Genomic DNA, 21,896 nt, shown 5'->3' with positions numbered 1-21,896 from the left:
CTGTTTAACAGTATGCTTTGTGAAATCTTTCAAACCAATCCAAAGCTTTGACACTCAAAGAAGTCCAAACCAAACACAGGATGTAACTGCTACTCACCAGTAAACTGACAGTACATCCAATCTTTTTGCCGTCCACTTCTCCCAACTTCATGCAATCCCTGTAGTAGAAACACAAAAGCATAAAACTGGCACAAAAATATGACATGACTAAAAGAAAATTTAAAGAAAAAGGTCGTGCATGAGTGTTTTTAAGAGCAAATATGTGTGAACTCTCACCTATAGTCCAGCAGCCTCTCCATTAGTCGAGTGACGGTAGCAATCAGAGAGATGCCGCTCTCCCTCCAGGTCTCCCTCTCAATCTTCTTCAGCAGACTGAAGGAACAAATGAAGAGAGACAGAACAAGACAGAGAGATGTAAAGACCAAAGGAGACAAGAGGGAAAAGAGAGTAAATGGGAAAAGGAACTGCGATGGAGGAAATTACTAAGAAAAGAAAGGAGGCAAAGCAAAGAGGAAATCAGTCACACCAGTGTCACCTATGCTTGTTGGCCTGCCTGCGGGACTTCAAGTAAAGGTGGCTTCAAAAAAATAAAAAAAAAACACAATAACCGATTCACTGTTTGGCCACCTTAATAGTTTTATAGGATCGATTGTTTATCTCAGCTGGATGGTAAAGAGGACAAACACAAACGGTAGCCATTTTTTAAAAGTTTTTTTGGCTGATATAATCCCCGTTCCCCTCACACAGACGACACTGAGAGAACAAAGAGGAGAGCATCTTACCTAGGGTACGGACCAAACAGAGGAATTCTACTCCAGGCGGGAAGCATAGGCGGAATAAATTAATATTAATATGATTAATATCAGCACACACGCATACGGGTTAGTTTAAGGGGTTAGTGGAGTTAGAAGGAGGCAAAACAGAACAATAAATTAAGGAAGAAAATTAAAGTCAGCTGAAATCATAAACAAATTAAATTGCAGTTTAAACAGAAAAAATATCATATAGTCTAGATTTCTAATGCATAATTACATTATATTGCACAATATACTGCAGATAATAATAGTATGAAGCGATATTACGCTGTATTCTGTAATGTTTCACATAAAAATATGGTGGGAAAGAATGATCCACTATGAAAGACAGAGGGGACAATTAGAGCAGATGCATATTCTTTTAATACTTATCAAGATAACAGTTTGATTTATGTGAGAGTAGAAAAGACACAAAGTGTGCATGTGAATTTTTTAATGCAATAATGCTCTTGGACTGCAAGTTGAAATGTAGCAGATAGGTGTTTTTTTTAAAGTTCAAATATTAGTAGACTATAGTGGAGGGCGACAAAAACAAGCACAAAAGAAGCAGGAACACACACACATGTGCAAACAGGAAACATGCAAAAACACAAGGACAAAATGAACCGGCCATAGAGGAGGTGTGAGTGAAGATGAAGATGACTTAACACTCACTTACCTTTTTTTTTAAATCATTCTATCAACCCATTTGATAAAAACTATTTCATATACAAACCTAGAAAGCTCCTATTTCTATTCATAAGTTTGTGAAACTGAAAGCGGAGGTGAAACTTTCAATTTCCAAAACCCACTTTTCTTATTAGCGTCTCGCTCTGACAGCAACCCGGTGAGTTTACCGGGTGTTTTATAGACGGGAAGCAGGCTTTATCTGAATCATAACGCCGTTATCTGTGCTCGGTGGTTTTCAGGGTTAAAAGCTAATTTTCAAACGCAGAATACTTAAACACATCCGCTCGCAGATAAAACCGCCATGGACTGAGACAAACGACCTGCAAATTGCAGCCCACACAGACATTTACCCGATGGAGCCTCGTGCGAGTCGCATCATTTAGGTCATTAGACTCGATAAACAGCTATTTTGTCTTTCGCTGGAAGTGTCCTGAGCTGACCTCGGTCCACGAAGGCCTCTGTTGTGATCTGACTGTTTACTTTAAGTGGCTTTATTAGTTTGGTCGTCTAACCTGCCGGTGACCGAATCCATTTTTCTTGGAAAATCTTGCAGGTGAATGTCAGTAAATAGAGGCTGTGTGGGCTGTGCAGTGGCTTTATAGTGTTCTTATCACTATTTTCCCACTGCTTGTGTAATGTAATGTGCAATATGTGTTATTTAGGGTTGCGATTTGCCACAGAGGCGGCTGTATGTGTAGTAATAAAGCATCGTATTGTACATCTGTGGACGCTCCTCGTCTTTGTGCCCTCTGATTCTTTCACTAACTCACATGCTGTTGAAGAGCTCCCTGTACGTCTCGTCTCCTTTGCCCTCAGACATCAGGCTGTCCAGCTTGTCAATCAGCTTGGCCTCCACCTGTGCAGAAAAAGCACTTAGAACTCAAAGAAGCAAACAGTATTGATAAAATTGCAGGGAGGAACAGCAATATTTAAACCTGAAGGCTTAAACCTTAAGAGGTCTGTCAGTCAAAAGGGGCAAAAAAGGCAGTTTTCTGTGACAATCTGAATTCATAAGACCATTTGCCCAGTTTTGTGAAACAGGATTATGCTAGCTGGTGTAATCTGAAGGAAACAGGATCATATGTACATCTTATTCTAGTTTCTGACTGTCGCTGACTATTTCCACACTTCAGCCAAGTGACATAAAAACATGATACTACACCATTGCCCCTCTCTTTGATAATGTAACTGGGGCTTGTACTGTTGTTTCTCAGAACTGTTTCTTCTTCTAAAAATGTACAGGTAGTGTCCTACTTCACAACGCATTCTGCAAAAGTCCGTTTTATGGTTTCCTTCTACATTTACTTTGGAAATTCACAGGGCTCTTTACATTTGTGAGGTAAACACACTATCTGTTGAGGAATAGTAGTGATTATACAACACCAATCACCTACAGTACTTTATACAGTAACACAACTTTACATTTAATGCGTTCTGGGCTTCAAAAAAGCTCAAATTCAGATGAATATACTTCTGATACTATGATCAAATTAACACACTTTGTAGCAAGATAACATTACTTTAGCTGTGGATTAATTCCAGAAGTTTAGTAGTTCAGATGGTAAACATTGCAAGGTATACTGAAAGTATTTAATACTTAAAATTAAACAAGCAAAATCATCAACATAGCATGAATTAGTGCTAAGAAAAATGGCTGATACTAATACGGTTCATTTGATTAAATATCTATTTTTACATTTCCAACAGCATCACACCTGTTTGAAATTGCCACTGCGTCTCTGCTCCCAGTCCATCATGTCATGGAAGATGGGGATCATGACATTCCTCAGATCAGGTTGAGGCACCAGCGTCACCTCCAGGAACGGCCCAATCATCGCCGGGATGAAGTTCAACTTGTGTTCCCCTGGAGGAGAGACCGAGGTCAACACAGAGATCAGGCTTTCACTTTAGCTCTGTGTATGACAAAAGCAATCTGGCCAACTCTGAAAAGCAGCCAACTGTTCTTCCAAAACTTCAGCCTCGATGAAAGCCACTCTGGGAAGTCGCACAGATTTCTTTAATGCGACTGAAGTGCAGCATTTTCATAAATGAAATACTCACAGTGCATATATTATAATCCAGACAGTCTTCATATACATATTAACATCAAATACAACAAAAATAAAGTGACTTCAAAGCACACTTCAAACCGTGCACACTTGAATACACACAACTGCAGCAGAAATTGTTAGAAAAAACTAAATTGCACAGATCCATCACAGACTCAGAACAAAAACACTCACATAAAGCAAGGCTGGGCATCCAGCTGGTTGCCGTGGTGACAAATAGTCTTTGGCATAAAGATTTTTTTAGATCCCAGCAGCTCGATTACAAAGAAACAGTTTATTTTCCTTTTTTTTTGTAATGTTAGTGCATCACACAGATTTCAAGAACTTTACTTTTGCATCAGAAAATCACTAAATGTGCATAAATAAAGAATGAATTTTTGGATACGTTGTGATAGGACTGTAAGAAAAGCCTATTGCTGGAATAGAAAACAGATACTGTTAGTGTTTGCTGAGCTACTGCAATAAGTTAGATATGATTGATTCTCCTCTATCATGGGTCAGAGCCATATTCAGGAATAAAACAGCCCATTTTAACAGCGAAAATTGAGATTTTGTTCACCTAAATTCTGCCACATGCTGAAGATCTCACAGCCCATCATGACCCTCATGTCTCCGTATCTGCATGACAAAAATTCACAGTTAGAATCTGTATGGAGCAGCACGTCAAGCAGCCATTGTACTGAGTGTATGTATGCAGTGTGTGTCTTGGTGTTTGGAGAGCAGCAGCAGGACAGAATGGCTTGTTTTTGTAAAGTATGTGACTCACTTCAGCAACACATGCAGCCAAGAATACCAAATGTGTGTGTGTGTACACTTACTTTTCCAGTATCTTCTTCCTCTTAGAGGGAGAGAAGGACTCCAGCTGAAGACAGGGCTGGTTGATGAATATTACAGACAGATAGAAGTACGAGTCCCACACCTGAAAACGAAAAAAATAATAAATAAAAATAGCAATTTCATGCAAAAACAACCTCCTATAACTAATGTAGAAATGTAGACAAAAACGTGCACAGTTTGCCACCGGCATGCACAGATTAATATTTAAGCTTTAATGCTACTTTGGAACATAAAGAAGTCGTTATTGTTAATTTAAGTCACATTTCTGCAACCTACATATGCAGTAATGTGATGTGAGAATAGGAAATGTGCATTAAAGTGTTTGAGGAAGAAGAAAATTAATTAACTAATCTCTGTTCTTCCTTCTGTGTCATTTTGACCTCAGTCTGTTTCTATTCTTCAGCTTTCGGCTAATTTTATATTCTTCCTATTAGCTCTGTTTTATGTCTGCGTCATTTCCAGCTTTGGTTTGAAAAAGTGTGATGTACAAAAATAAATTAATTCATAGCTTTAATTATAAATGTGTGTCAGAGGTAAACCAACACTGCAGCCTTTTTAGAACAGAGGCTGTTTTGATTTTCAGACAGTTTTGAAGCCACACACACACACACACACACACACACACACACACACACACACACACACACACACACACACACACACACACACACACACACACACACACACACACACACACACACACACACATCTGCATACTGACACATTTCTTTACCTTGTAGTCAAACTTGTCACTGAGGAAGTTTTTCCTCAGAGCATCAGAAAGGTAGAGGACAGTTGTGATGATGACACTGAAAGAACAAGGGAGAAATAAAAAGCAGGAGGTGAGGGAAGGGTTACTGTGTCACCTTGGAGGAAAATACATCACCATGAACATCTCACACTCCATTTAAATGGGCCTTTTTGTGGAGTAATACAGTCAAAGGGTAATGTGAAATAACTCCATGAAACATTGCATGCTGGTGAAGGACAAATAAGAGCATCAAAGGAAAAAAAAACAAAACCACAAAAAGAGCAAAGTGGGACTTCTCATCTCGTTACAACCTCAAGTTTTTAAGTTACACTTCACTAAATTGGAAAAAAGAGAGAATTCATGTTTTTATCAACAACCTCTAGTCCATTTTAAATACAGAGACCTTCATGACTGTGTGGATTAAAGCATTTCATTGACCTTTCTGTGTTACATCTTCTGTCATTTTATGGCATCCTCCAGAGAGATAGAGTGCATTAGCCTTGGGTTCACTCTCATTTTTAACAAGAGCACTGCATCAAAATCCTTCTACTTTTCTGAAAAACAGTAACTTTATGATTATTATTTTGGATGTTGGTCATTAATGTGCATTTCAAGGGAACATATTATGCAAAATACAGTTTGTTCAACGTTTCTGCATACGTCTCGTCTAGACATGCTCAAAATATGAGAAAAGACATTTCTGTACTTTCTCCATAGATCAGAAATTTTGTCTGTATGAGCCATAATATTTACATATGTTCACAGACATCCTGACTTTTGGCATTTTGTTAAAATGTATGAATATTGAAAGTCACGAGCAGGAAGTGATCAACTGTGCAGCCAATCAAAGTAAGAATGAAACACAAGTGCAAGTAATGTTTTATTTAATGCAGGTCTGAAATAAACACGTGCTGTCACATTAGTGTTTCCAATTCCTCTTTTTTTTTATACCATTTTGCACCCTGGATTGCAAGTTACAGATTAAAACAGCCCATTTGGAAAATCAGAGGCATTATTCGTTAAGTTAAATTCCATATTTTGAGCTGAAACTTAAAAAATACACATTCTAGGGATATGAGACTTTCATTAACTTCTTAAAAACAGATATAGTACGGGACCTTTAAAATAGACTGTTAAAAGATAGAACTATTGTCATTGAAAATGAAAATGAATATCAAAAATGAGAACTAGTTCTTAACTAACTTGCCTGGTAAAATAAAGGATAAATAAATAAAGTGGATGTATCTGAAAAGGCCTCTGTCACTTTCTCATTTGTCATTATTTGAGTCCTTTTACTGTTTTCTATGCACTCTGCATTCTTACTTGTTTGTGACCAATCGCATGACAGTCCAGTCTTTAGGGAACATTTCTGGTCGGATCAGGATTCTGAAGACTGTAAAGATATGAAGAAGGAAGTCCTGGAATGCAAACACACACAAAACAATAGACATGTTATCAGTGGGAACTCAGAAACACAGTGTACATACTAATGTCAGTTAAACAACACAGAGACCATATACACCCAAGGACACTGCTGTATGACTAATTACTGTAGCTTTCACTTGCTTTAAAGTTATTTTCCGGCTATAATACCCACAATTTGCAAGGTAAAACTAACAATCTGTGCAGTAACTTGTGCTGAAACATTTCCACAAAACTTTCTGAGGTGCTCCTGTGGCCATTTCAACAACATCCTTGGTGAGTTTAATAGTTTTTCTCTCTTCCATCTCCCTTCTGCATGCACTGTTACTCTTGATTATACTTAATTTTGTCCCTTTCACAGTGTGAGGATGGTGAAAATCTGCTTTAGTTAGTATGCAGCGTGAGATTAGAGCACAGCAACGTCTCTTGTGTCTCTCTCCGTGGTGCTGAAACAGTCGAACTCAAGCTCTGTCTGAAAATCAGTTCATTATGAACAGTGCAGCAAGCAGGAAAACAGGTTAATGATCCCAGACCACACAAAATCTAAGGACTTTTTCTCTCAGCTTTAAGTGTGGGACAACTTTTGGGTCACTCTGAGAAAACAACCTACTAAAACTTCTACTTAAAAGACAAATGAAAGCCTTTTGGGAGACTAAAGGAGCTGCTGTGACTTGCAGCTCACCTCCAGACCTTCTTCTACTCCAAAAAGTTTGAATTCTACATTACAATGAGTATCTATGAGTATCTATGACTCCATGAACATTCTTTTTTCCAAGCCCAGAGTCAGTGTTAAGTTAGTTCAAGACACCTGTGATGAAAGCATAAGAACTATGGTTCGTTATGAAACAACTACTTTAAAGCTAGAAAGACTGTCTCTAACCTTTTCACTGTTTCTGACATTCATCCAACTGGTTTTACTTTGCACTCAAGTGAACTTTTGACCTCATTAGCTTTTCTCTTCTTCTGTGTTTCCACTCACACTGGGTATATAGGCATTTAAAAAGCATTTAAATTGATGTACAAGAGTGGAAACATGGAAAATATACAGGTTATAAAATAAACAGCTGTAATGTTTTAAGGGATGCCTAGTGAACTGTAGCAGTGTTTACACAGAAAGTGGTAGAATGTCTATAAATGTCTATAAATAAAGTTTTGATCTGAATGTCTATGTAATACAATTTTTTTTGTTTGTTTTGTGATTAACAGCATTATAAATTATGGTATAAACTATGATGTTGAACGACATAGAAGACATTTTAAGTTCTCCCCTCTTTTACTGTTTCCATAGAGGTCTAAAACTTCATTTTGCATTGAAAAATTAGCCTACAATGAGTAAAAATGTCACAGGAGCAAAAAATGCAAATGCGAAAAATGGCATTCAGAGGGTTACACTGCACAAACAAAACAGCAGCTTTGGTATTCCGCTGTAAAATGATAATATTTCAATGCGCTTACGATCAGCTTTAATGGTACAGGTGGGTGTGAAATATCCATCCTCTGCTATTTATTGGAATTTCTGTTTCACTTAAAGGATCACCTTCAGACAAAATCGAGGGCAGAGTGTAACAGAAGTCTTGCCTCATCCAAACAGACATGCAGACAGAGGGGGAGGGAGGGAGACGGATATGGCAGTCTTACCCTCAGGTCGTCTTTGCTGCTGAACGCCTGCAGCAGCTGCTGGTAATGTCTGTCACTCATCTGTCGCAGGAGCGCCAACAAACATGCCACAAACTCCCCCTGACAGGACAACATGAAAGGAGAAAGAGAGTGAGAGAGAACCTGCGAGAGTTTAGAGGCACCTTAAATGACTACGTTAATTGTATTGCTGAGGTTTGAAACATATGTAGCAAGCAGGAGGCATGACAACATAAGCTGGTGTGAATCTGAGCAGTTCAAATATGTCTTTAATTTGTAATTCTTGACAAAATTTGGGATTTATCGTTTCCTAATCATGCTGAGAAAAAAAATCAGAAGCTTCTGAATTATGCCGCTTTATGGAGCTTCCTTTGCCGTTCTGTCAAATCTACATCACGTCCTGTATTAACCTCTAATGGGAACCGGTAAAAACCTTCCACCCCTCCATGAGTTTCCATCATCACACAGAGACGACGATGATTTCATTATTTTCCACCTCGCTATTCCCCTTCTGCGCTGTGTTGCATTATAAATCTTAATTATTGCCATTAATATTAATAATGTTCATGGAATTATAGTCGCCACGGAAGCAACTCAATTTAAAATCTCTAATTACTCTTGTACGTTTTGTTAAGTCCCAAAACAATTTACAGTATTAAGCGCACACACTCACATATTCTGGCACATAGTGTACAATACAAACACACATACAGTGACATCCTGGAACTGGAGTCTCATGGCAGGTCCAGCAGGCTGAGGCCGGTTGCTAATTTCCAGAATGGTCCTCAGTAAAACTCCCAGCAGACTTTCCACAATTAGCTCCACTTCCTCAGACACCACAGGCTCCTGCATGACAGAGAAAGCTCAAAAAATAAATCACAGGTGACACTTTGTATTCAGAGAATACAAGCAAAAGAGTCCCTTTTTTTTTAAAGTTAAAACCTGCATCTAAAATGTCAGGGTTATCCTTGAGATTTGAATACTTATTACATCCCTCGACTAAAGTTACACGAATTAAGTTTGCCTGCATAATTTGCATATTTTTTGTGTTGTTCTGCCAGCACAACCTTGAACCATAATCGACGTCATTCTGCCTCTGCACGCCCTGTTCTGTAATTTTATTTTCATCACAGTTTTTAATGAGTCTTGGACCGGTACGGGGGACTAATAAGAAGTTTCAGGGTTACGGGGAATGTTTTGAAACTAGAAAAGTTCAAACTGAAAGCAGAGAATGGTGAGGAATAAAAGGAGGTAGAATACAAAGGAGAAAGAGACAGTTAAAGATTAAAAGCAACTCAAAGAGAGTGGCGGATAAACATGTGTGTGTGTGTGTGTGTGTGTGTGTGTGTGGTTGCATCTCCCTCCAGTCTTTCCTCCTGACTAGACAGACAGGTCTTGGACAGAGTGATAATGAGAAGGAGCCTCACTGCCGCATTTGCTGCCACTGCTGTCACTTCCCTTTAGATATGGTGCCAGTTTGTGTGTGAGTGTGTGTCCTACTGGGCGCCTTTACCACTAGCTGCCCCTCTGGCAGCGAACAGTGCGAGCCAAGGCAACCTGAGCTGCTACACACACACACACACACACACACACACACACACACACACACACACACACAAATCAGCTCAAAGTGACTGCCACTCCGACAATGCCCATTGCTAAATTGATGGGTCTCATTACTGAAGTGCACAGCTGCCAAAGTCCCTGTTACCAAGACTAATTGACCATATACACATGACAAAGCAATCTGCTATTGCAATGTGTTGGCAAGGAAACTGCTGTATGACTAATTCCTGCAGCTTTGACTTGCTTTAAAGTTATTTTCCAGCTACAATGGCTGTAATTCTCGAGCACAGTCTTGTAAAAGAGAAGGGGGAATTCATCGTAACTGCACAAGAGACAGTTAAAGTATTAAGTCGTGTCATAAATTAGCTTAGTGCATTCGATATGTGTGATATATAAAGCTGCAGCCAGTTGGCTTAGCTTAGTAAAAAGACTAGAATCATCTAATATTTGTGTAAATCTTTTTTGAATTATTATATGTATGTATGACTGACCCGTCTTGTAAAAGAGGTTCACTATTTCCCTGGTTAAATAAAGCTTAAATTAATAGAATGTTACCAAACAGTACCTCTAATACTAAAGTGGTCAGGGAACAGGCCAGTACTAACCTCCTATAAAATTACAATTCTCAAATTTGTTCTTTTTTTCTTTCCCTTCTTATGTGAAATAAAAGTCACGAAAAGTTTGAGAAAGACCACGGCTGTTCTTCAGCTTGTCAATTATGTATTTTTCTCTTTTGAACAGGGTAATAAACCCACATTATCCTTATTTACAGGACTGTATTTGTATTTTTGGATTCAGTTACACTTTACCTATATGCTTTAATGTTTTTTAAAAAAATAATAATCTTGCTGTTGCACCTCTTCTTGCTTTCTGCCGGAGCTTCTGTATCCTGAAAAGCTCTGATCGGTCAGCCGGATCAACAGAGGTGAGGTACGAAAATGTGCTATATGGTGAAGTAAATAAGTAATGGAAGAAAAGCCTGGACTTTAAATAAAGTGCTTGAGGCAGGTAAGTAGCAGAAAAGAGTTTTCTGTGGAGGTGAAAACTCCCTTAGGTGTGGACTTTGCAAGTTTGCAGAGTTGCACAAAAAAGCACTTAAATAATGCACTGAGGGAAAGGGGATAAAAACTTTAAAAGCATAATACAAGCTCTTTATACAATCAGGATACAGTGTACTTATTTGAGAGCTTTACAAATGCTTTTAGATTAACTTTGCTAAATTCTGATAATCTCAGGTAAGTAGCTACACCCTTACAGCTTCATATCTACTATACAGCTATATCAGCCAGGCAGTATATTTCCCAAAATGCTGAACTACTTCTTCACCCCTCTGGACCCCAAGTAGTTTCTAGGAAATATTGCTCCTGTGACAGTTTTATTCAGTGTGGGTTAATTTTTCTTCTGTAATATAAAGTCCTGTAGCCATATGGAAACAGCACAACCATAACAAGAAGGAAAGAGAACTAAAAAATATCTTTTGTGCACTGTAGTTGTATAGCTGTATGCTGTACTGTACTGTGACTGTACATACTATAGATATTTCATGACTTGTTTTTAATGTGTTTCCATATTTGTCTCCTATCTGCTTTGTGTAAACACATCCTGCAGTTTATCCAAAAAGTCTCAGAATTTTGGGCACCGAAGTGTTGGTCGCAGCTGAGTCAGTAATGGCCTCACAGTTGTGCAAAGGAGTGCAGAATTATTTGTTTTTTACAGATTGTGGTTTTTGCAAACCATCAGACAGCTAAACATTCAAGTCTTTCTATTTTTACAGCTACTGGCTCGGAAAAATTGTGATTTTGGCTTTTTTTTTTTTTTTTTTACAGACAGCATGTGTTTTGAAACCTGCTGGTGGTCTTTGGGGTTCAGAGGATTTGCATAACGGTGCTCAGTTTTCCGTGCATTGCTCACCGCGCTGCCGTTTTCCTCCTTCTTGATCAGAGAAAGCATACTGGTGAGGATGCGAGCGCACATGACCAGGTCTCTCTGCTCCTGCATGTGGGCCTGGAGGACTCGCAGCACCACCGGCAGCAGGATGCATCGTGATTCTGCAACACAAACGGCTGTCACACATCAAACGCATAATGCCACATGAAAGGAAAACACTAAGAGGTAAAAGAAAACAGGAACAATTTTCATTTTTATTTCACGGGGCCACGGCTTTCTGCTTTGCTTTCATGCTCACACGTTGCTTCTTAAATATTATTAAGTGTACCTAATGTAATTCCTCGCGAAGCATTAATGTGATTTGGATGAGGGATGTGTTTCTTGCTCCCTGTTGGGAGCATGCTGGAAATAAAACACTGACACAGTCATTTTCTTCAGCGCAAAGCCTTTATTAAGAACTATTGAACGACATGGAGTTGGGCTCACTGTAGGTTAACTATTAATTAAGGTGTGTTCTCAGATGACTGCATCGTAGGAGTACACAAGCAAACAAAGACTAATAGCCTGTTTGTACAAACCGCAAGACAAAGTATTATTGATCATTTTCTGTATTTTGTGCACGAATCTGCCTCTTCAAACCTGTTTGTTTTCCTGTGTGCCCTGTGCTCCTAATGCCTTTTTTGTGTATTCTCACAAATCCTCCTGCCCCGGGTTTTCAGCATGTCTTCAAGTGATAATTAGGGACACATTTCAAACTAGTGCATGTGTTTGTGTGAGTGTATCTTCACCTGGGTTAATGTAAAGCTGGCTCTCCACAGTTTTGGCGATGCACTGCAGTTTGATGGCCTCCAGGGGGCAGTCGGCGTGGACGGCGGTCGGCAGGCTGCCCAGTGTCTCCCTGACGAACCCGGCCACCTCCCGCACGGTGAAGATCTTCAGCAGCTCGCCGTAAATTGCCGGGAACGTTCGCAGGAACACCGCCTGGGCAGAAAGAAAGGATCATATGGAGGCGAAATCAAAACAGGCACCATCGTTTATCATCCAAATAAATTCTCTCCCGAAGGAAACACCTTACTGAGCAGCCAAAACCAGTCAAATTATACTGCAGAGGGCATTTTAGGATGTGAATATGCTTTATAATTTTATCTGCATTTTATCTACATCTTTCTCTAAATCAGCACACAAAATGTGTCACATAACTTATGTAAAATGGCAAAACAAATATCCAAAGTGAGTCAAAATTTGTTTAAGATGACAAACACCGGTCCTAAATTACTTGTCTAAAATGACAGTCTATGCAAAATAAGTCAGAATTGTGTTCAAAATTACTAAAATTTTCATACAATTAAAAAAAACTTCTTTGAAACTGACTCCAAACTTGTCCAAATTTACACAGTTTATTTATTTAATGACAAAATCTAGTCTGAAATGACTCACTCCGTGATAAACACCGTTCTGGCTTTGTTTCCATGAATCTTTCTAACAGGAGTGCAACGTTTAATCTGATGAGGAGCTTCCATTCTCATTGTGATATGAAGGTGCTGTGAAGCTCAAAGGGTAAAGCTCAGCAGTGACAAATGGGAGCTTTAGAGAGTTCATGACACAAATCCTGTAAGAATAAGCAACCATAACCTCATTTATCCTTCTGTGATTATAGATTTCTGAAAAACCAAAGTAAATATTTAGGATTCTGCCCTGAAGCACTGCCCTGGACTGGATTTGGTTGGAACTCTGGCAGACGGGGATTATGTGGATTAAAGTGAAGGACCGCTGGGATTGCTGTCCGTCACCTGTTCACGGCTCGCTGTCGGAGGATCTTTCTTCCTGTCGAGTTCTGTCAGATTCTCATTTCATAGTTGAAAGATGAAGATTACAAAACTCTCGAGCAGTGTGTCACTGTGTCTCTTTTTCTCTCTACACCTTCATTTTTCTTTTCCAAGAAAGCCCGGCAGAAGATAGAAGCTGTTTTTCGGCAACACCTTGTTTCACTGTCAAAGACGTGCTTTTTGAGAAATTACCTGTTTAGATGGAGCGACAAGGGACCAGATCGAGCTGAAAATTACATCAGCTCTCTGGTAGTAACTAAGAGTTTTTTTGTTGGACAGTCAGAATGATAAATGAACCATCTAAAGTCTTAAAAGACATATTACCTTTAAATAAGAATTGCCAAAATTTTACTATTAAGCAGGAAGCTGTTAAAAAAAAAAAAAAATCTAATTTTTAAAATTCCCAACAGTCCTTGAGCTACTCTTTTGTAATGTGCTGCGAAATTATCCAAATCTAAGCTTAAAATTGGGACTTTTCTTTAAAATCCCTTTAGTCTACATATGTTATTTGCTAAAAATAAACAGTTTGTAATAATCAAATTCTATAAAAAGAACTAAGAATTTGGAAGTCCATGATGTCATTAATGACTGAGCTACAAACAACAAGGACGTTACAAAAATTCGGGGACTGGGTTGAACTGCAGGCTGTGTCTTCACAAAGCAGAAGAGGAGACAAATATGGAAATTAATTAAAAAGTTACGTAGTAAAATATCTACAGTATGTAGAGTCACCATTTTTCCCCAGTATTGGTAACACCTGTGGGTACTTTGTTTCCATTTTATTTATTTAAATTTTTTGAAAAATAAATAAAGATTTTCTTCATGATTACCGCATTTTAACTTTGTTATAACATCAAATAGATTTTAAAAGATAAAAATGGGGAAAATTTTCACCAAAATGGTATTCACTTGCCAACTTGTGACTCTCTAACTGCTTTGTACATAGTTGGAACATAAAAAGGCTGAGAAATCCGGTATAAATCACCTGTTCCTCAAGCCAAAGTCCATCTATGCAGGAATTCCTACTTAATTATGCTTGTTTGTATATGATTTTGCTGTTAATGTGCTTGTGTGTGTGTAATTGTGTCTCTTGGCCAGTGTGTGCGCCACATGTGACAGATTAACGGGGATTAGCATTAGCCTGACCTGCATCCTCCCACAGCTATTGTTGTGTTGAGAATACAGATTAAACCAGATCAGAAGTCAGTGGAGGGATGAAACAGAGCTTTTCAGACTGCATGAACTGGACACAACTGGAATTCTACTCTAAAAATAGGATTCTAGCAGCATCAAAGAGAGGAGAAAGTATTGCAAAATCAATAAACGTGACTAAAGAGAACAGGATTTCTGGTTCTGATAACTCTTTCTGTCAGTCTAATGATTTAATTGTGATAATTGTTCAAATATGACAAGACAACACATGTTCAGCAGAAGTTAAATGGATTATCATGTATAAAGAAGTCAAAGGTTCAAATGGACACAGATGCACACACATGTACCACAAAGGCAAATATATAGTTATTTCAAATGCGCAAAGATACAACCACACAGGCATCTGTTTCTGCTGTGTAATTGGAATTATCTCTGCCGTCTTTAGCTTGTTTGTTTTGGTCTTGTTTGAAATCAGTGAAGGCGGCTGCCCTGCTGTGCAGACCTCCCACCGGAAAAGGAAAAGCTGCCGCACAAACTCCTATTCCGACTCCAGACCCTCCGGCAGCGTGAAATTCAATTACAGCCAATTTCTCACCTATCACAGCTGCACTACCAGGAGCCCTTGAGAAAGAAAACACGATGTGGTGCACGAGTACCAACAGAGTTAGAGGTACACATTCACATATATGCACACAGAAACGCACGCTTGACGTGCTCGTGCTTGTTGCAGATGTTGCACACAAACAGAACATAATTACACACCTGTGTCTGTGCGACGGGACTGGTGCCTTTGTTTTCCTGCGAGAGGAAGAATCGGAGGGACATGAAGAGCTCGTGGATGCAGACTCTGAACTCCTCCTCATTCTGGCCTCCCGTCGCCAGAGAAAAGAGCCGGCGAGATTGGATAATGTACTTGAAGATGTACTCACTGGCCTGGAGGACAGAAAGAACAGATATTAAGCATTTATTGTGTAGTGAAAAAGCACAGCAAGTCCACTGTAGTCAAAGAAAAAGGCAATATTAATCTTTGCACTGAGGTATTTTAATTGAAAGTTGTTTGACTCGAAGTCCTGATGAAAAGACAGTTCTAACAACAAGTCTGAAAACTGACTCATCCTTTATTAATCACGACTGCAGAATGTTTATTTTTATAGATGCACAATTGTGAGAATCTGCTGCTTTTGCTGCTCAGGTTTCATCCTCAGACTTCACCTCAGCCTTTAAAGTTGAAAAAGTAATTACTTGCGGCCTTTGTACACAAGTCTATTAACTAAATAGGTAGAAAAATCCCTGTATTCAATAAATGTAGCATAATTTAAATAGTCTTTAGCTTCAGTTTTGTATTATAGGGCTTTAACAATAACCTGCTGTCTGTAAAAAAAAAATTCCTGAAAAATATCACAAAGCCGCATGGCTGTTACACAATTAAAGCTGTCTGTAAATGTTCTATAGATCATTTCTACATGGAAACCCTGCAACCACGACTGCGGTGTATCACTTATTTATTATTTACGGCACGGCAGCCGAGCATTTACTCCTGGTGCAGAATGTATTCTGTGAATGATAAATGGAAAACCACAGTTTAGAAGCTGCAATGTGCTCCACTGACAGTGTATCTGCATGACTCATTAGGAGAATGTGATGTGGATTCCCAGCACCACGGGCCCTGCATTTCTGCTGATTAAAACTGCATGCAGCGTAATAGACAGAGGAGGGGAATAACGAACGGTGGCACGATGTGTTCACTGCTGATGGGGAGATAAATTAGCAGAAGTGGCAGCGAGTTTGTTTGTTTGTATTTCTGGATGCATCTGTGTGGATTGTGTAATTGTCCCTAGAAATTTTGGTGAGTGCGCATCTATAAAAAACAGCTGAATGCGGGAATGTGCGGTCGGAAAACATGGCTCTGCTTGTCGTTGTGTGCGCCTCACCTTGAGCACCTGCTGTATGTGATCCTGATGCTCTGCATCAACAATGCGGTCCACGTACCACTTCAGCACTTTGATCAGGTCCCTGGAGAAGACACACACACACACACACACACACACACACACACACACACACACACACAGTATTGCCATTTACCTCTCACTGCATGGCTTCCCCCACTGGATTTGGCAAGTAAAGATGAGGCAATGCTGTGTTTAAAAAGGCAACAATCCTTTGCAAAATGTTTAAATCAGATAACATTATTTCATCTATTTCTTCAATCCACTTGATCTAAATGTTGCACTCAACAAATGCAATAAATAATTCCAAGCAACAAGTTTGTTTTTTTTTCCTGCATTTTGAATTCTACAAGTTGGATATTAAATTCAAGTAAGATCATCTTCATCCATGACTGATACAGTAAAAAGAAATGACTACATGAGAGGATTTTCTCATTTTAATCAGGACTTCATGACATCTTACCTTCCTATTAAGAACCAAAAATAGCTATAATAAGGAAAAATCATCACACACTCTCTGATTTAGTGAGTTAATTAAGTTGTGACACTCAGGTAAAAGGGTTTAAAGCAGATGAATGTGGCAGCACGGTGTGTGTATGTGCATGCAACAACTGAAATGAAGCCAGCAGAAGACAGCACTGGTGTCTTAGCAGGTACAGAGAGTGTGAAGCAGTCAGCCGGTGACAACAGCAGATTGTGAATATGTGTGTCTAAGCGTCTCTGTATGTGTGTGATGGACGGAAGCAGAAATGAGAAGTTAGGAGGCAAAAGCCGGCACTGTTTTATAATTCACTTTTCTTCAGCCAGGGGGCACCAGAGGCATTTTATTCGCTCTTGTGACTAACTGGAAGCTGAGCAGAGCTGCCTCTCAGCATTGACGTAGGTTCCTTCTCCCTGCCCCTGTGAGGTGTTATTAGAATACAATATGTGGGCAAAGCTGCGGTATTGTGTGCTCAAGGTGCTGCTTTCAACAGCCAACATGCGTAAGAAGAAGTGAAGGCTGAAACGTCATGTACCTGTAGGACAAAGCTCCAGCAAAGTGGCTCTCGATGTAGGTGTCCATGACGGGTTTGAAGTGCTGGAATTTACTGTCCTGGAGGAGGTTGATGATATGGACCTAGAAATAAACAGGACAGACATAATTTTAGCTTTAGGAAGCTCACTCAGTTGCCCTTGAACAACAGTTTACATTTTTTTCTGCTTTCAGAGCTTTATGGTTGAATAACATCATCTTATTCGACACTGTGTGGCACTAAATATATATTCTGCATCAGCTTGTTCCAGTTCTTTATTGATTTTTATAGTGAATGCAATATTTAAACTTTTTTACGGCTACAGCAATCCATCAAATCAACAAGATTTTATACACATTTCTCAAAGATACTGGGCTTTTCTGATAAAATCTAAAACCATTTGGTATGTTGTCTTTGAAAGACAAAAACAAACGGTCCCTGAACTACTCAGCTGTGACATGCTGTTCCATTAATCAGATATCATTTAGTCTAAGTAACTCGTGTAAAAAAAAAAGTGCCAAAAATAAACTCCCTGCATTCACAGAATTCTGTAAAAAAAAAAAAAAAAATTCTGTGCTCCTTAGTGCAACAGTGAAGCTATTAGTGATACAGCTGTGATTAACAATCATCAATTTAAAAACTTTTAGGCTGAACTGCAGGCAGTGTTATGACCGAGCATAGGCAAGTATTGAAACCAACTAAAATATCTACAGTAAGAGTCACTATTTTTCAAGTAGTAACACTTGTGGACACTTGAAAAAAAGTTCTGTTGACTTTTATCTGTGGTTATTATATTTTCATAGAGGTGCAGGACTTTTTATTGAGGTGAAAATGAGCCCAGAGTGAGTAAAAATGTGACAGGAGCCAAAAAAAAAAAAAACAACCACAAACTGCTCAGGGTTCAGAGGGTTAAAGTGTTGACTCCACAATATAATGGCTATAGAACGATTCAATTAGATATTAAGCCTTGTTTTTACTGTGCAATTTTGTCTGCATTCAGGTCTGAAATCACCCTGCAAAACGGCTACAAGAACAGAAATAACTGTGGAAATGCAAGAAGAAGCAAAGAAGGTAAAGTTCAAGTCAAAATAAAAATGATCCTCGGACGGACATTCGCTCAAAGGAGAGAGCTGCGGGATTTAACAGGGTTCAAAACAGACATTCAGTTGGCACGATTTCTACTAGTTCAACATCATCATATTTATTATTACAACTGACAGTTTTACTCTTCCTTTATCACAGCACTGAGATCAGGGTTTCCTATTTCAAACTGAGATTCTCTTGGGATGCTTTTTTCTTGCTTTGGACTGTTGCCATGTTGCTAATGCTACTGCTATTAGCCAGAAAACAAATCAGAAGCTTCCTTTGACTCTCTTCTTTCCTCAGAAGTGTTAATGGTTTTGTATTTGACTGCCAGGAAAGCGGAAAGCGATCTGGTTTGTTGCTAATTTAATCAGTTTAATTTCTTTCTGACTTGTGGTAAAATACAAAAAAAGGTTCTAAGAAACTCTAAAGAAAGAGGAAAACAGATATTTACAGCTAAAACCAGCTTAACATGTTACTTCTTCCTTTTACTTCATGTCTCTCTTATATGGAGGTTGTTGTACACTGAACTGAATTTGTCCAAACCACAAAAGTCCACTCGTCCAACTTGCTGGACTGATCTCAAAAACCACAAAAAGCAAACTTGATGGCTTGCAGCGGTTCACTAGACCTTTTCATCATTGATAACACCACACTGAGAGCAGAAAGTGTGTTCATTTGTCAGTGTGAGACCGATGTAGAGGGAGAGAGACACACTAGTAGAGATAGAAAGAGAGAGAGAGAGAGAGAGATCGATCTCTGGTCTCGTACTATCAGCTCAGTGCAGCATGACCAGAGAGAGATTGGTTCAACAGGCTCTGAAGCGTTACATCACCAGATCCTCCTCCAGCAGTTCGGCTTTCTGCTCTCGCTGCACGAACGTTATCAGATGTGTGAAGGAAACACACAAAAAATAAGATCCATGGAAAGACCGAACCATTAGGATAATGTGCTTACCAGTGAATCAAACACCTTGAGTCCATATCTCTGGGAGCTTTCATCCAGAATACCAAAAAGAGTATCCAGGGTGTCCTGAAGAAACTGGAAAAAGAAGTAAGAGGAGTTCAGCACAGAGCTGCAGAATCAAATTAACCTGAGCTGTGAGTGTTTGACATTCTTTCAGCTTGAAGTTAACACAAACGTGGACTGAAATCAAATCAGAAACACTCGATAAACTCCAGAAAAGCAATTCAAGGCCGAGAATCTGATTGCCTACTTTGACAATCTCCGAGCCATCGATCTCCTTCAGCTTGGAGAGGCTGTCGTTGATGCGCTCGGGGTGGGCTCGCCACTTCAACAGGTCCAGCATATCGCCTGGGAGGAGGCAAAGAGACGGAGATGCGGAGAGATACAGTGGGACTTAGAAAAAAACAGCAGAGACAAGCAGAACAGATCAAGACACATCGCTTGTTTGTTTGTAAAGAAACAGAGAATTAGGAGAGCAATGTACCTCGGATCAGAAAGCATCATCGCACCCTTCAATTACAGCCTAAAAACTCCAAAGAATCTAAACAAATGATGACATTTTCAAGTGCGGCGGGATAAAGAAGATAAAAAGTCATTTTCCTGAGCCAGAGTCCCCAGACGTATGCATGAATAAAACATTAGCCTCAGGAAGAAAGTCTCTTAGCTGTCTATTTGGATTTAATTTGAACCATGTCTTTTTGCAACTTTTAAATTTGTGTGTGTGTGTTTATTATTATGTCTGTCTCAGAATATGTGTCAAATATTTTTTTTCATCACAAAAGCTCTGCCATATTTCTATAATCAATTCAGCAACAACAATATCAAATTTATTCAGGAAATTAGCAGCCTTTTGCAAGTAAATTGTGCCTGTAGCTTTTATGTTTATATATTCAACCATCTGCTTAATGAGGCAAAAATCCATTCAGTGTTTTTTTAAGTTCATAAAATACTGTTGCCTGGCAGAACAGTGATAAGAGTCTGGTGAAGTTTGAAAGCACAAGTGACAGTCCTGCTCATATTTCTATTTATGTTCATTATTGGATAATACGTTTTTAAATGAGGCGTCACATCTCACTCTGCACATGAACTTCAGAGAGATTACTAGTTTATCTACAGATTGGAGGCTGTCCATACACTTGGACCCGTCTCTCGCTGTGTATTTTGTTCCTTAATGACCCGATCTGAGGTAAATCAAGTTTTTAACATGCCAATGTGGTGCCTTTTTATTGCCAGAAAATGCACCATGAATGAAATATGCAGCATTTCTTTCTTGGAACTGCAGTGTAGTGATGACAGATTCAAAAACACTGACTAAGGGTTTCATACGTAACAAACCTAAGGAATCAATCTGTCAGCTTGAGCCTGTAATGCATAGACGAAGTCTTTACATTCTAATGTTGCACTGTGGAATACACAAAATACAGCATTCTGATGCATTAATGTGTAGGTGACCCTGCATAATTTGTTCATCAGTATCAGACTCTGGCTTGAACACATATTGCAAAATTATTCCATTATTATAACTGCCAGTTGTGCTGCATAAAGAGGTTTTAAGGTAACAGCAGGCAGTGGGTGGAGATAGAGGTGAGGCTAATTTACATATTCATAGATCTGCCCTCTCTAAAGGAGTTAAATGTGCAGAGTTACATCAAAACCATTTTAAGGCACATAAGGGATTATTGTCATAGAAGAATGTGTGAATATGTAATATTGTTACATAAAGATGAGCTTTAGGGAAGAGACTTCAAACATATGGCATCTTAGCACTGTCTGCAACCTTTTTAAAGTGCTGATCACAATCTTTGGAAATGTTTGTGCTATGCTCTACTTCCTGAACTGTAAAGGCACACCGGAGCAGATAGCGGAGCACTGCAAATGCTAACTCCAATTAAAAATGTGTACAAGCATAGGAGCCAAAACAGCTCGGCGGGCGAGAGGCCAAAAGATGTCAACGCCTGAGTCTGGTTTACCATTTTGTGTGAGCTTGGTGGAGCAGAGGAAGCTGGTGATCCAGAAAGACTCCTTGGTGCCTTTCAGCGTCTGATTGTTAGACGGCAGGTTGGCCTTGGAGAACGGCTGCTTCAGGTAGCGCGAGCAGTCGGCCAAGCTGGTGTTCTCCTCACACTGGAAGGAAAAGAGAGCAAGTATTTCTGTAAACTGGCACTGTAGACGCTGTGTAGAGCAAAGTAACATCATCAAAATGTTGAAATAATGCTGCATTCACAGTTTTAAATGCCAGTTTGTCAACAGAAAGAA

The 21,896-nt window shown here is 39.2% G+C and overlaps 1 protein-coding gene across 5 annotated transcripts in view; it reads right to left on the bottom strand.

The window, feature by feature from the left end:
- Positions 1–21,896, bottom strand: part of dock4b (dedicator of cytokinesis 4b) — a 135,447-nt gene that overhangs the window by 35,221 nt on the left and 78,330 nt on the right. For 4 of the 5 annotated variants that reach the window (XM_023262540.3, XM_023262548.3, XM_023262561.3 and 1 more), the window contains exons 17-35: positions 21,611–21,764; positions 19,891–19,988; positions 19,632–19,715; positions 17,595–17,695; positions 16,561–16,642; positions 15,392–15,562; positions 12,440–12,632; positions 11,676–11,812; positions 8,910–9,044; positions 8,202–8,300; positions 6,465–6,559; positions 5,124–5,199; positions 4,372–4,472; positions 4,113–4,171; positions 3,200–3,348; positions 2,255–2,340; positions 783–809; positions 277–372; positions 98–158 (exon numbers count right to left, since the gene is read on the bottom strand). In XM_023262540.3, coding sequence (XP_023118308.2) covers positions 98–158; positions 277–372; positions 783–809; positions 2,255–2,340; positions 3,200–3,348; positions 4,113–4,171; positions 4,372–4,472; positions 5,124–5,199; positions 6,465–6,559; positions 8,202–8,300; positions 8,910–9,044; positions 11,676–11,812; positions 12,440–12,632; positions 15,392–15,562; positions 16,561–16,642; positions 17,595–17,695; positions 19,632–19,715; positions 19,891–19,988; positions 21,611–21,764 — 2,004 coding nt within the window. The remainder of the gene's footprint in view (positions 1–97; positions 159–276; positions 373–782; positions 810–2,254; positions 2,341–3,199; positions 3,349–4,112; positions 4,172–4,371; positions 4,473–5,123; positions 5,200–6,464; positions 6,560–8,201; positions 8,301–8,909; positions 9,045–11,675; positions 11,813–12,439; positions 12,633–15,391; positions 15,563–16,560; positions 16,643–17,594; positions 17,696–19,631; positions 19,716–19,890; positions 19,989–21,610; positions 21,765–21,896) is intronic. The other variant, XM_023262557.3, reaches the window with a different exon arrangement.

Source organism: Amphiprion ocellaris, chromosome 21 (genome assembly GCF_022539595.1).
Source record: "Amphiprion ocellaris isolate individual 3 ecotype Okinawa chromosome 21, ASM2253959v1, whole genome shotgun sequence".
Lineage (NCBI taxonomy): Eukaryota > Metazoa > Chordata > Actinopteri > Pomacentridae > Amphiprion > Amphiprion ocellaris.
Note: the sequence above shows the minus strand (reverse complement) of the source record. Positions and strands in the feature narration are given on the sequence as shown.